Raw genomic sequence first — 12,113 nt, forward strand, 5'->3', positions numbered from 1 at the left:
CATGGCAAAGGTATTTAGTAAAATTTATGTAATTTTCCTAAATATATATATAAGACGCCGATGAAATGAAAAATGTATGTAAAGCAAATAAAACAATTTTTGAAATTTGTCTCGTTTAGTCACGTGTTGTTTATTTCGACGAATTATAATAAATGTTTTTTTTATAATACAATATCAATTAATAATAAAAGTTGAAATTTATTACGGAAGAATGGGTTTTATATATACCGCGCTGATTTATGAAAGGCGCATGCGATCACGTGGACTGTGACATGTTGATGCAATAATGCACAAGAAATTACTGTTTTATTTATGGAAAAATTATTTTTATATCGATAATTTATTCCTCGTTATATTTTGAAGTGTTGAATTTATATTATTTAATTTTTGGAGACAATTTCTGTAGAATTACATTAACCTCCTTTCAAACGTTCAGTCGTTTTGTTGCTTCATAATAAAAAGAAAACGTAAGATATTTATACTAATCTATTCTATCTAATTATTATAAAATATTATTATGTTTGAAATAATTGTCAAAACTATATATTATATTATAGTGTGAAAAAGTTTGTTATTTTACAGAAATGCCTCGTTCGAAAGTTTCCGATTTACTTGGTATACTTAAGGGAGCACATAGTGTGACAAATGCTCTGATAAAACATCAAAAGGAAGCAATCAAGTACACAATCACACACTCCAGTTTAAAAGATTTACCTGAAAAGTACATACAAGCTGCGAGAAAAAAACTGAGTGACGTAGAACCAAGTAAGATTCCTGTAAGTCTTTCGAATAAAACTGAGCAATATGTCAACCTTTTATGTATATTGCTTCTCTTATAATGTTTGTTTTGTATAGGAACAAGTAGCAAAAGATTTGAAAGAAGCAACTGAGCGTGTGAGTGTAGTTGAAAAAGGTATTAGACAATATATTAAAATAATAGCTAGTCAAAACTTGGGTATAAAAAATGATGATTATGCTCCCAAGAAGAAGGCAAAATTACATGTATATAATGCTGCAAAAGATCCAAAAGAATTGCCTATTGATAAAGATGTCACTTTGCCAAAACATGATAGTAACAAATTTACAATCGAGAAGTCTTCAGAAGGTGTACAAAATAATACAACATGGAAATATATGACTGTAAAAGAAAAGATTGAAACTATTGCCACTTCAGATAAAGAGATACCTCAAATAGAACTCTCTGATAAAGATAAAGAAATTTTAAGGAAATTAGAATTGGAACATGAGAAAAATATTAAAAATAAAGTTGCTAATTCTACTTCTTCCTCTACAATTAAGACACCTGAAAAAAAATGTGCAAACATTCAAACAGAGCCTAAAGAAAGACCAAAGGCTAAATTAACAGTTAAACCAAAACAACTTGTAAGTATATCAAAATAAATTTTTGATATCTATATATATTTATTTATATTCAATTATTATGAATATCTCATTGCCTAATGTATATTATAGTTGTCACCTACTGCCAGAGAAAGAAAAGTTCCTGCTACAAGATTGCAAAGAATGGTAAGCTTTGGTACCTTGGGTCTTGGTCTTGGTGTTGGTACCGTCGCAGAATATACACGGAGGACATTAGGATTAAAAGAGCAAAGTGTTGGAGATACAATTGACAATATGTTCCTCACTAAAGCTAATGCAGAAAGAATAGTTTCAACATTGTGCAAAGTGAGAGGTAAGATTTATAAAAGTGCCACATATCTATACATATATATATAGGAATTATATCATTTTATCAAAAATACAGGTGCAGCTTTAAAAATTGGTCAAATATTGAGCATCCAAGACAATACTATTATAAGTCCTGAATTGCAGAAAGTCTTTGAGAGGGTCAGACAAAGTGCTGATTTTATGCCAACATGGCAAGTAGAGGTAAAAATGATATATAGATATAGATCTAAAAAAAAATGTATATCAATTATATTAATATCATTAATATCAAAATTATTGCAATTATTTCTAGAAAGTATTAGGTAGCGAGCTTGGACACAATTGGAGAAATAAATTGGCATTCTTTGAGGAGAAACCATTTGCAGCAGCATCCATTGGTAGATAAACATTTCCTTTTTTCATGTAATCTCGATTGAAAGTTCTCTATAATTATGTGATGTACTTTAGGACAAGTGCACCATGGTATATTATTGAATAAGCAAGATGTAGCAATAAAGATTCAGTATCCAGGTGTGGCTATAGGTATTCAAAGTGACATTGAGAATTTAGTAGGCATAATGAAGGTACAAAATAACAATATCTTAAATCTCAACAAGAATCTCGATCATAGAGAATACTGTTTAAATATCATATTACCTTATAAATATCAAATATTATTTTTATATTACAGGTTTGGAATATGTTTCCAGAAGGAATGTTTATAGACAATGTGGTGGAAGTTGCGAAACGCGAGCTTGCATGGGAAGTGGACTATATAAGGGAAGCAGAATGTACAAGGAAATATAGGGAATTAATGGTGCCTTATCCAGAGTATTATGTGCCTACAGTAATAGGTATTGAATAAAAATAACATAAAATATAATTAACTAGATATTAAATGTTAGATAAAATTTCTAGATGATCTCTCCACAAAGCAAGTATTCACGACAGAGATGATAGAAGGCATACCTGTTGATAAATGTGTAGATATGAATATTAAGATTAGAGAACATATAAGCGAACTGATTATGCGTTTGACTCTAAAAGAATTATTTGAATTTCGATTTATGCAAACTGATCCAAATTGGTCCAATTTCTTCTACAATGTTGATACAAAACAGGTATTATATATACGAAATAACTATATATTTGTAATTTTAATCAAAATCTAATGGATATATCTTTACAGTTAATTTTATTGGATTTTGGGGCATGCAGGACATATGAAAAAGCATTTATGGACAAATATATAGACGTTATTAATGCTGCAAGTGAGGGGAATCACAATAAAGTTTTGCAGTTGTCTCGAGAAATGAAATTTCTCACTGGATATGAGTCCAAGGTATCTTATATCTATATCACACAGACACAATCTATAATATATATAAAGCAAGATTTATACATCGGCAGATTATGGAAAATGCTCATGTGGATGTGGTCATGATCCTTGGACAAGTATTCGACAATAATCATGAGTATTACGATTTTGGCGGCCAAGATGTGACAAGACGGTACATCTCACATTACCATATTTAAATTAATATCTCATATCTAGCGATAAAGTAACAATTGCGTATTGTATGTGTTTGCAGGATTCAAGCTTTAGTACCAACCATAATAAATCACAGACTGTGTCCACCACCCGAGGAGATATATAGTTTGCACAGAAAATTATCAGGGATATTTTTGCTGTGCGCAAAACTTGGAGTTAGAATTAAATGTCGCGATATGTTTCGGGAGATTTATGCTAATTATAAGTTTGGTTGATATGTTAGTATTGATGATATAACAAAATGCATATAATTGAGATGCCTAGACATTTTTTGTACAAATGTATGCGTTTCCTAATAAAATTATAACATGATACTAGCAATTCCTACTTTAACAACATGAAGAATTTAATAATACTTGTGAACACAGATGGCGTGATTCGGATGATTAATTATGGCGGCATATTGCCTATGCCACCAAGGAGATGGTCGCCAGCAGTTTTGAAAGATATCTATTTAAATATATAATTTCTTAAAAATCTAACATGTGTATGCGACAGTTATTTTCAATATCATTATAAAATGTCTCAGGACAAAATAGGTATATTTTCATGATCAATCAAAATGTCTTTGCGTTAAACAATATGCTTGCTATGCTACTTGTATCTGTTTTGTACAGTTTCATCAAAATATTAAAAAAAAATTGTTTACAGTTGGCATTGACATTCTCTTGGAATTTTTGGAAGTAGCATTTAATCACATATTATTCTTTCGAAAAATCTATCCTAAGGAAATTTTCGTTAAGAGAAAGATATATGGAATTACGGTATATGTGTCTGAACACCCAGAATTGAATGAGTACTTGTCAAATATTTTGAATGCGATTAGGGAACTAATAAAGGAGAATGAGAACAGTGTTAAAACCATCAGTCTTACCTTCTACAACGAGAATAAGTTACCAATAGAAAAATTTGTCTTTGATACCATTAAACTGCAAGCAGAGTTTATAGAGTATGTTGAATGATTGATAAATGTGTTCTTAAGAGAATTCTAATCTTTAAAATTAATCTCTTCATTTTAAGGCAAGACCCGTATTATTTAAAGACAGAAGAAGCATTGAAGACAATCTGTTTGAAATTATCAATGTGCGATACATATTTAAAACCTCTCCCTGATGGTTCAACATTTTCTATAGAAATTCAGACATATGAAACTGCACATATTATTTTAAGCGAGAATCCGAAATGCGAAGGATTTCCATGGATTATTGAAGATGGTGCAGTAGAGATGACCAATAAAAATCTATTACCACTAAAAGATATTAAAACAGATTGTTTAAATTTACAAATGTATGTGATTGAGGACACAGCAAATAAAACCTAAGGTTTAAGCAAAAATTTGTATAACTATCTTTTTGTATTTTTATTTTATATAAAACATAAAAAAATGCATCTGTCTGCAGTTATTAATCCCATTAGTTTAGATATAAATTCTATCTCTATTCCATAAAATGTTACCGATAGCATTATTAAGTTTGTCCCATTAGTTTAGATATAAACTCTTTATCTCTATTCCATAAAATGTTACAGATAGCATTCAATTGATAAGAACAATCAAATATTTCAGATTTTACCGACAATTTACTGGCATCAATTTTAATGATCTTGACTTTCCATTTGTCTTCAAATTCCTTGATTTGTGCATCATCTATCACACAACTTGACCAAGGTTTGAACCTGAAAAATGTTTGAATTAGATGAAACTTTTATTCAGATTACAATATAGAGTCATAGCTGCATTACTTTGTGCCAATCACTATATTTGCCGGTTTCTCTTTTATCGCAGTCATTGTATTCATTAAGTATGGAACATCATTAAAGCTTGATGCATCATCAAAGGAAAACACAGAGCACATTGCGTCAACTTTATCTTTGCACGCCTGAAAAAGAAATGTTATTTTTGCATATATTATTTTTTTGGATTAAATATATATAGCTCTTGTAAAAGTCCTTATTGTTTCATACATACTGGTAAAATATGATTGTATTTTTTTATACTGCTTTCTGATGTGTCCCAGAATTGCAGCTTGAAGAGAACAACTTTATCCCAAATTTTTACAGGCCAAAAAACGTTTGTTTTCCTTATACCATTAGTTTCTGTATAATTGTTGGATTCCAGAGTGCCTGCAAGTTTACTCACTACTGAAGTTTTTCCCACACCGGATCTACCTATCATAAAGATCTTATAAGTGACCTCCTCGATGGAACTGGGTAACGATGGTCTCTCCAGAATACCTGAAATAAATGGAAAGCGATCCTTAGAGCAAAGAAAAGCAATACGCGTTTTTATTATTTGTCATATATAATTAATACCATAGAATCTTCTCTTTTTGGAAGAATTTACGTAGAAATGATGGACCAAAGATTCTCCTTCCGCTGAAGTTAACCAGTTCATATTAATAGCATTCATGTCTCTTCACTACGGAATAAGAAGCAATTAAATATATGCAGATGCAACGTGTGTGATAAAATGCATAATTACTCGTATCATTTTACATTATAGAAATTTGAAAAATCAATCGTAATCAAATCGATAATGTGATCAACATTTTTGTGCGTATTATCGACCGTGCAAACAACATCGATCATTTATGAGAACCGAAGGCAACGACCAATTGGAAACCTATGTTGCTCATCGCGCATGAAAAATCTGTTTTCCCTTTTATTTTATCTTTATATTCTAACAAAATTTTAAGGATCTCGTAACAAAATTTTCATAATTACTTGACGATTCTGTCACAATGCGAATAGACGTAGAGAAATAAAAAAAAAAAAAAACAAATGGAAATTATATACTAACCGTAGAGTTCAATCTCTCGGCGTCTCTTTTAAATTCGCAAAAGCAGCGCGCGCTTGAGCCAATGGCAGCGCGTCCCGCCTTAGCGCGAACCAATCGTCGGACGCGCTGTATTGGTTTACGAATGAGACGACGGACGCGATTGGTGATGCGAGCGGCGTCATTTCGGTACGATCGCGCGGCCAGCCAATGGGCGCGACGCGCGCTACGTAACGAGATGTTTGCGACCGAGCCGCCATATTGTGTATGCAGCGCGGGTCGGTGGCGCGTGTATATGGGTCTTTCGTGAGAATTTTCTCTCTCTCGTTAAACGATAGGGGTGCATGAATCCACTTACCTGGCTAACCGGGCACATCGCGCGCGCACAATGGATCCGTCTAAATTGAAAGTGGTAGAGTTACGAGCCGCGCTGGCCGAGCGCGGTCTCGACACCAAGGGCAACAAGCCAGTGCTCGTCGAGCGGCTACGCAAGGCGCTGGAGGAGGAGGAGGAGAAGGAGACGACGACACAAGAGTGTAAGTTGCGCCTGTCATGCATCAAGTCTCTTCTATCTTCATTCCTATAATGATTGCGTATAAAAAATTTTATCCTATTTTACCTACCTCTTGTGACATATACCGGTATCCCGTGTCCCGATGGTAAGGTATTTTCCTGATGATTTTTCTGTATTGTCTTCCTGCACGAACATATTTATGACTATAAAATGTAGCTGACGAGTATGATTAATGTCTCTTGAAATTGTGTTGAAAAAGACTCTTAAATTTATATATTTAAATATTATCTCTAATATAGTGTAATATATATAATATAGTATATTTACACTTTGTAGTCTACAAAGATATAAATTTCACATTTTATTATATTTTCCACAGTTGGTCAAGAAAGAGCTTCGTATACAGAGAATATAGATGACACAGGTGTTAAAGAAACACAAGAAACAATTGCGGAAGCCGCAAGATCTGTACAACCACCGAGGACACCTAGTAGAGCGTCTAGGAGTTCTTCCATGGTGACTCCTACAAAAGTTTCTACGAGAAACGCATTAAGGACGGCTACAACTCCAAATTCTTCAAAGCAATCTACTCCGAGCAAACTTCAGTATACTGAGAAATCGTATGAAACATTACCGATAATAACAGAGTCTATTTCTGAGGAACATGTAGTACAACAAGAAGAAATATCAAAATGGTCCCCTGAAAAGCTTGAAGAGAAACAAGAAGACAATGCGTCAAATATTATTCAGAACAAGATTCATTCACCATTGTCTGTAAAATCTCAGGAGGAAGAAGCAAAACATGTTAATATTTTAGAAGATAATAAGTATGAAGCAAATGTTCTCCAAGTACCTGTGACAGAATCATCTGAAAAAGCTAGTACAATTGCATGTGTAGATCGATTTTCTATACCTCAAGAAGAGCATGAAACAAAACAATCTAGTATAGATGAAGTTTACAAAGTTCAGAAACAATCTGTAGGAACAAAAAGCCTAGATGAGAAAACAGAAATTAAGGAAGACATTAATGTCGATAAAGTGCAAGACACTTCCGAAAAAGATATTGAAAATAAAATTTCAGTTGAACAAGAGGATGTAAGTTATAGAGATGATACATATAATGATAAGAATACTTTAAACATTCCAAAAGTTGAACAACCACATGTGATACCTGATCAGGTAGACGAAACAAATAATATCGAGTTAAAAGATGAAGAAAAAACTACTAATGACAATTATACAGTACAAGATGAAGCAATGGACGTTTCTGTTAATATAGAAGATGAAGATGAGAAAACAGATAATATTCCACAAGATGAACAGGTATATCTAGATCTCTTGTAAAATATTAATTTTTTTTTTATATAGATTATCTCTTGTAGATTTAATATAAGAATCACTATTTTTAATCTCATATATTTATCTTTATTTACAAAACAAGATTATAGAAATGTCTGAAAAAAAGCAAGAAGATGCAAGCAAGTTGAATGCAGAAAAATCAAATAAAAAAGAATACAATGACAGGAAAAGGAAAAGATCTCCTAGCCCAGTGGAAGTCTATCAGGCATCTCCTGTACCACAGAAGGGAGAAGATGAACCAGATTTTGATGAATCAGCTATGATCTTATCTTGGTGTAAGTTTTTATAAATACTATATATTTTTTTAGGCCAGAATTATTTTTAATTAATTTAAATATATTTTTTTGTTTTGGCTTTTAGATGATTCCGACTTGAATTTAGTTATCGACAAAGAAGGATTTCTCTCTGCCACACCTATGCATAACGGTGATTTCTGTCACATATGGGCTGGTGCAAGAGCATCTCATGGTTTCATAAATGGGAAAGTATACTATGAAGCCAAAATTACAGAGCATCATTCTTCTGTCACAAAAGACGAGAAGTATGTGCTCAGAATTGGTTGGTCAGTTCCCTTCACATCCATGCAACTTGGCGAAAAGGGATTGAGTTACGCGTATACGAGTGCCGGGCAAAAAGGCACTGACGGAAAGTTCACGGATTATGGCTCGCGATTTGGCAAGGACGATGTTGTGGGATGCTACCTCGATATGACGCCCGAGAATACCGTAGAATTGTCTTATACAGTGAACGGCAAAAATCTCGGGTCCGCATTTAGCATCTCCAAAGAGGAGCTCGGCGACAGACCGTTGTTTCCACATATTCTGAGCAAAAACTGTACGTTTGTCTGCAATTTCGGGCAAGAACAGGGGTGGTGCGAACAAATTCCGGATTATATCGTAATAGGTAACGTAGAATCAAAGGACAGAATCGCCGGTCCGCGTAGACCGGACGCAAAAGCACACTGCGAAGTGATAATGATGTGTGGTTTGCCTGAGGCGGGAAAAACTACCTGGGCGAGGAAACACGCAGCCGACCATCCAGATAAATTGTATAATATCTTAGCGCTGCACAACTTAGTTGAAAAAACAGGAGTAAGTATCTGTAAAGTATGATGAAGTTTTATATATACATATATATAATATCATTAATTATAATACTATATTTCTAGGACGTTGCTCTATCAGATCAAGAAAAAAATTGTCGGCGAGAAGTTATTATTGATAAGTGCAATCGCGCGCTCGATCAACTGATCGATGTGGCAAGTGGCAGAAGACGTAACTATATATTAGATCAGGTATGAAAGAATATATATGTTTGTAAATTAGATTACCAAATTTAAATATATATTTTGTAACAATATTTGTGATATCTTTTGTGGCAGAAGAACAACGTGTATTCTTCTGTACAAAGACGTAAAATACGAAATTTCTGCGAATATCAACGAAAAGCGGTCGTTGTCATACCAACGGATGAAGAGTATAATCAACGTTTGTCCGCACACAATGCAATCGAAGGAGATGTCTCAGAGTCTGATCTTAAGGAAATGAAAGGTATCTCTATTGACACTGTATTTAATAATATATAATAGACTGAAATTAATACAGTATGTGCATTATTTACAAACAATGTTTAATTGAAATGTCATAATTATAGCAAATTTCACTGCACCTTCGGTGGGAGAGAACTTTGACGCAGTGGAATGGGTCGGACTTGATGAAGAAGATGGTAAGAAGCTCATCGAGAAATATAACAAGGAGGGTAAAGAGGCCGGATTTGGTCAGCAATCGTCTACGGCAAAACGACCGCATCTTGACAAGACTGAGGCTAGTAACAGAGAAACGCGCGATTCGCGGAACAATCGAGACACGCGAGATCATCGAAGAAATAATTGTAAGTACATATTATTCGCGATTGCTCATTATGAATTATGTACGGTATTACATTACTTCCATGTTTATATGAAGATCAAGACAGAGGTCGTAACCCACCTTGGCGCGGTCCTAATATGGGAGGTTGGAGAGGAGAAAGACCGCAAAGAGGTGGATATATGAGGCATAGTGGTGGTTATGGACATCCTCATACCCCATGGAGGCTCCGAGGACGAGGTGGACACGCAATGATACGAGGAGTCGATAGAAGAGTTGGCAATGTTGATAGGAGATCAGGAAATGATAGAAACCGATCTGTCGTACCCAGACAAGGAAGTTGGGGTCCTGTGAGGTAATTGGCGATTATTATTGATATAGTAGTTCCTTAAAACGAGTAGCCTGATAAATCATTTTCCAAAATACATTCGCAATGATCTTAGTGGGAGTTATCAAGGATCGCAGCAGTCCGGTTGGGGTCAGCAGGACAATTGGTCGAGTAATCAAACCCAAGGTAATTGGAATCAGCAAAGTACCTGGGGTCAGCAACAATGGGCAGGTGGTTGGAAAGGATACGGTCAAAGCACATACAGTCAAGCAGGATACAATCAACAGGGATATGGCAATGGTAGTAATTGGAACAACTGGAATCAGCAGTATTACAACAACCAGTATTGGGGCCAGCAACAACAGGGTGGTCAAACCACTGCAGCTGGCAGCCAAGCTGTAAGCAAACAATAATCCACCATCGTAAATCTTACCGAGAATGGAAACTGAATGTAAGGTATAGACATATAGAACGCCGTTTTTGTTTAAACACAAACTTTCAATTATAATTGTATTTTATCATAATCGATCGTGTTTCTGTAATAATATGCATTTTACAAATATACATATATTTGCAGGAGATTACAAGTGAAATGATTGCATCGACTTCTACCAACATGGGAGCAGAATATAGTTATTTGCAACAATAACAAAGTCTTATGCACGAATGAATTACCTGCTCACAAAGTACTGCAATCATCACGCAAGTTTCATTCATATATATATATATAACCTCATATATAGAACTACGTTACACATTAACATGATAACGGACATATTGTGCTTTTGGTAAAGATTCTTTCATCCCTCATGCACAAAAATACTGTTACAAGTTGTTAAAAAGAAAACTCATTGCAGCAAATGAGAAATTATTTTAAAATTATAATATACTAGCAAGTTTTGAAAATCCTTACCGGAAACACAGGTCTAATAATCTAAGTGCATTAAAACGATAATGTAACATTCATGAGAAAAAAAATATAACTTTTTATCGCATTTTTCTCAAGGAATCATAAAAACAGGTAGGAGAAAGAGGAAGAGTACTACGTATGGGTACAAACTACATGCAAGTAGCATTAAAAGTCGAAAAAAAAAAAAGAAAAATAGTTATTCTCGAAAACTTTTGTAAATATGTACAGATCTAAAGTAAAGAGAATTGTGCAGAAAATTATCAATCTATTTATACACCATATATATATAGCGAATTTGGTTCACACAATGGGCACTAGTGCATATTGGAGATTGTTATACACATATTGACATAAAACATATTCATAGTACATTAATTAAGCATTATGAACGCTTTTCTACATTAAAGTTGGATGCGTATTGGCGCGTTTTTTCCCTAAAATGTGCGAGATGAAGCGATTAAATACGCCAGATGCCCAGCATAAATTACATCACATTGGTCAGTATATTATATGTTAGATGTTTTATCAGTTGCTTACATTTTTACACCTAATTAAATTAGTGTATGATAAGTTTTTTAATCTTTGCATGCCAAGCACTGCTTGTTAGTGCATCCAACCAAATTCGCTAATAGTGAATCTTTATATAGCAGTGCCCCTTTTAGAAAGAGAAAAATATGCAAGGGAAAATTATATATATATATATATATATATATTTAATGATAATATTAAAAATTAGATATATACGGAGAGACTACGTCATAACGGAAAACTTGGCTAAATTGAAATCAAATTTTAAATTCACTGGAGAGAGATATGTGGTAAGCGCGTGATGCCAGGTACGCCCTGTATGTGACGGCACGCATCGATCCACTGATATATAGATTGAATATATGATTCTTCGCGTTTAAGTTCTCCGCGTCCTAAATTCCACGCTTCAGGGCTTTTCTTCCGCGGCGGCGCTTATCTTACGCGCCATCGAAGTACCTCTTATAATTTTCACATGACGTTAAAGCCGCCGCTAACGGTAAGTCGCATTTAGCGTCCGGAAGTTCCTGATCTTAAGCGAGGGATTACAAGATACTTAGCTCTCCGCTGCACGGCATTACCGTTGCACAGCGACGGCAGATTGTACCTGAAATTCTTC

General features: G+C 34.2%; 4 protein-coding genes across 5 annotated transcripts; 3 read left to right on the forward strand and 1 right to left on the reverse strand.

Annotated features, from left to right (window-relative positions):
* The first annotated feature begins 203 nt into the window (after positions 1-203).
* Positions 204-3,541, forward strand: LOC115240897 (atypical kinase COQ8B, mitochondrial). Of its 2 annotated transcripts, none has more exons than XM_029816327.1 (12): positions 204-467; positions 568-776; positions 856-1,383; positions 1,474-1,693; positions 1,766-1,890; positions 1,982-2,066; positions 2,137-2,252; positions 2,360-2,522; positions 2,587-2,789; positions 2,858-3,010; positions 3,079-3,179; positions 3,261-3,541. In XM_029816327.1, the coding sequence occupies exons 2-12, from the start codon at positions 585-587 to the stop codon at positions 3,433-3,435; spliced, it is 2,061 nt and encodes a 686-aa protein (XP_029672187.1). In that variant the 5' UTR covers positions 204-467; positions 568-584; the 3' UTR covers positions 3,436-3,541. The 2 variants fall into 2 exon arrangements, with proteins under 2 accessions (XP_029672187.1, XP_029672186.1); XM_029816326.1 differs by having other exon boundaries at positions 229-467; positions 583-776.
* Positions 3,542-3,576: 35 nt separating this feature from the next.
* Positions 3,577-4,607, forward strand: LOC115240899 (mitotic spindle assembly checkpoint protein MAD2B). Its single transcript, XM_029816329.1, has 3 exons — positions 3,577-3,759; positions 3,872-4,169; positions 4,241-4,607. Exons 1-3 carry the CDS (start codon positions 3,741-3,743, stop codon positions 4,539-4,541), a joined length of 618 nt encoding a protein of 205 aa, XP_029672189.1. The 5' UTR covers positions 3,577-3,740; the 3' UTR covers positions 4,542-4,607.
* Positions 4,559-6,490, reverse strand: LOC115240898 (ciliogenesis and planar polarity effector 2-like). Its single transcript, XM_029816328.1, has 5 exons — positions 6,352-6,490; positions 5,531-5,636; positions 5,187-5,452; positions 4,961-5,097; positions 4,559-4,894 (listed from the first exon to the last, which is right to left on the reverse strand). Exons 2-5 carry the CDS (start codon positions 5,625-5,627, stop codon positions 4,687-4,689), a joined length of 708 nt encoding a protein of 235 aa, XP_029672188.1. The 5' UTR covers positions 5,628-5,636; positions 6,352-6,490; the 3' UTR covers positions 4,559-4,686.
* LOC115240896 (heterogeneous nuclear ribonucleoprotein U) lies at positions 6,240-10,789 on the forward strand. The gene is made up of 10 exons (XM_029816325.1): positions 6,240-6,529; positions 6,887-7,830; positions 7,949-8,141; positions 8,227-8,957; positions 9,035-9,160; positions 9,248-9,416; positions 9,520-9,756; positions 9,831-10,086; positions 10,175-10,457; positions 10,637-10,789. The coding sequence occupies exons 1-10, from the start codon at positions 6,382-6,384 to the stop codon at positions 10,706-10,708; spliced, it is 3,159 nt and encodes a 1,052-aa protein (XP_029672185.1). The 5' UTR covers positions 6,240-6,381; the 3' UTR covers positions 10,709-10,789.
* Positions 10,790-12,113: the final 1,324 nt, after the last annotated feature.

The sequence above is a fragment of the Formica exsecta genome, unplaced genomic scaffold, assembly GCF_003651465.1.
Source record: "Formica exsecta isolate Colony F162 unplaced genomic scaffold, ASM365146v1 scaffold458, whole genome shotgun sequence".
NCBI lineage: Eukaryota > Metazoa > Arthropoda > Insecta > Hymenoptera > Formicidae > Formica > Formica exsecta.

Bases quoted from the DNA above. Each gene is read 5' to 3' on its own strand.
- LOC115240898 (XM_029816328.1), bottom strand. From the start codon at position 5,627: ATGAATGCTATTAATATGAACTGGTTAACTTCAGCGGAAGGAGAATCT. The intron at 5,453-5,530 runs GTATTAATTATA...CATTTATTTCAG, and splicing joins CAAAAAGAGAAGATTCTATG to GTATTCTGGAGAGACCATCG. The intron at 5,098-5,186 runs GTATGTATGAAA...TTTCTTTTTCAG, and splicing joins AATACAATCATATTTTACCA to GCGTGCAAAGATAAAGTTGA.
- LOC115240896 (XM_029816325.1), top strand. From the start codon at position 6,382: ATGGATCCGTCTAAATTGAAAGTGGTAGAGTTACGAGCCGCGCTGGCC. The intron at 6,530-6,886 runs GTAAGTTGCGCC...TATTTTCCACAG, and splicing joins GGAGACGACGACACAAGAGT to TTGGTCAAGAAAGAGCTTCG. The intron at 10,458-10,636 runs GTAAGCAAACAA...ATATATTTGCAG, and splicing joins CTGCAGCTGGCAGCCAAGCT to GAGATTACAAGTGAAATGAT.
- LOC115240899 (XM_029816329.1), top strand. The intron at 4,170-4,240 runs GTATGTTGAATG...CTTCATTTTAAG, and splicing joins CTGCAAGCAGAGTTTATAGA to GCAAGACCCGTATTATTTAA.
- LOC115240897 (XM_029816327.1), top strand. From the start codon at position 585: ATGCCTCGTTCGAAAGTTTCCGATTTACTTGGTATACTTAAGGGAGCA. The intron at 777-855 runs GTAAGTCTTTCG...TGTTTTGTATAG, and splicing joins TAGAACCAAGTAAGATTCCT to GAACAAGTAGCAAAAGATTT. The intron at 2,790-2,857 runs GTATTATATATA...ATATCTTTACAG, and splicing joins ACAATGTTGATACAAAACAG to TTAATTTTATTGGATTTTGG.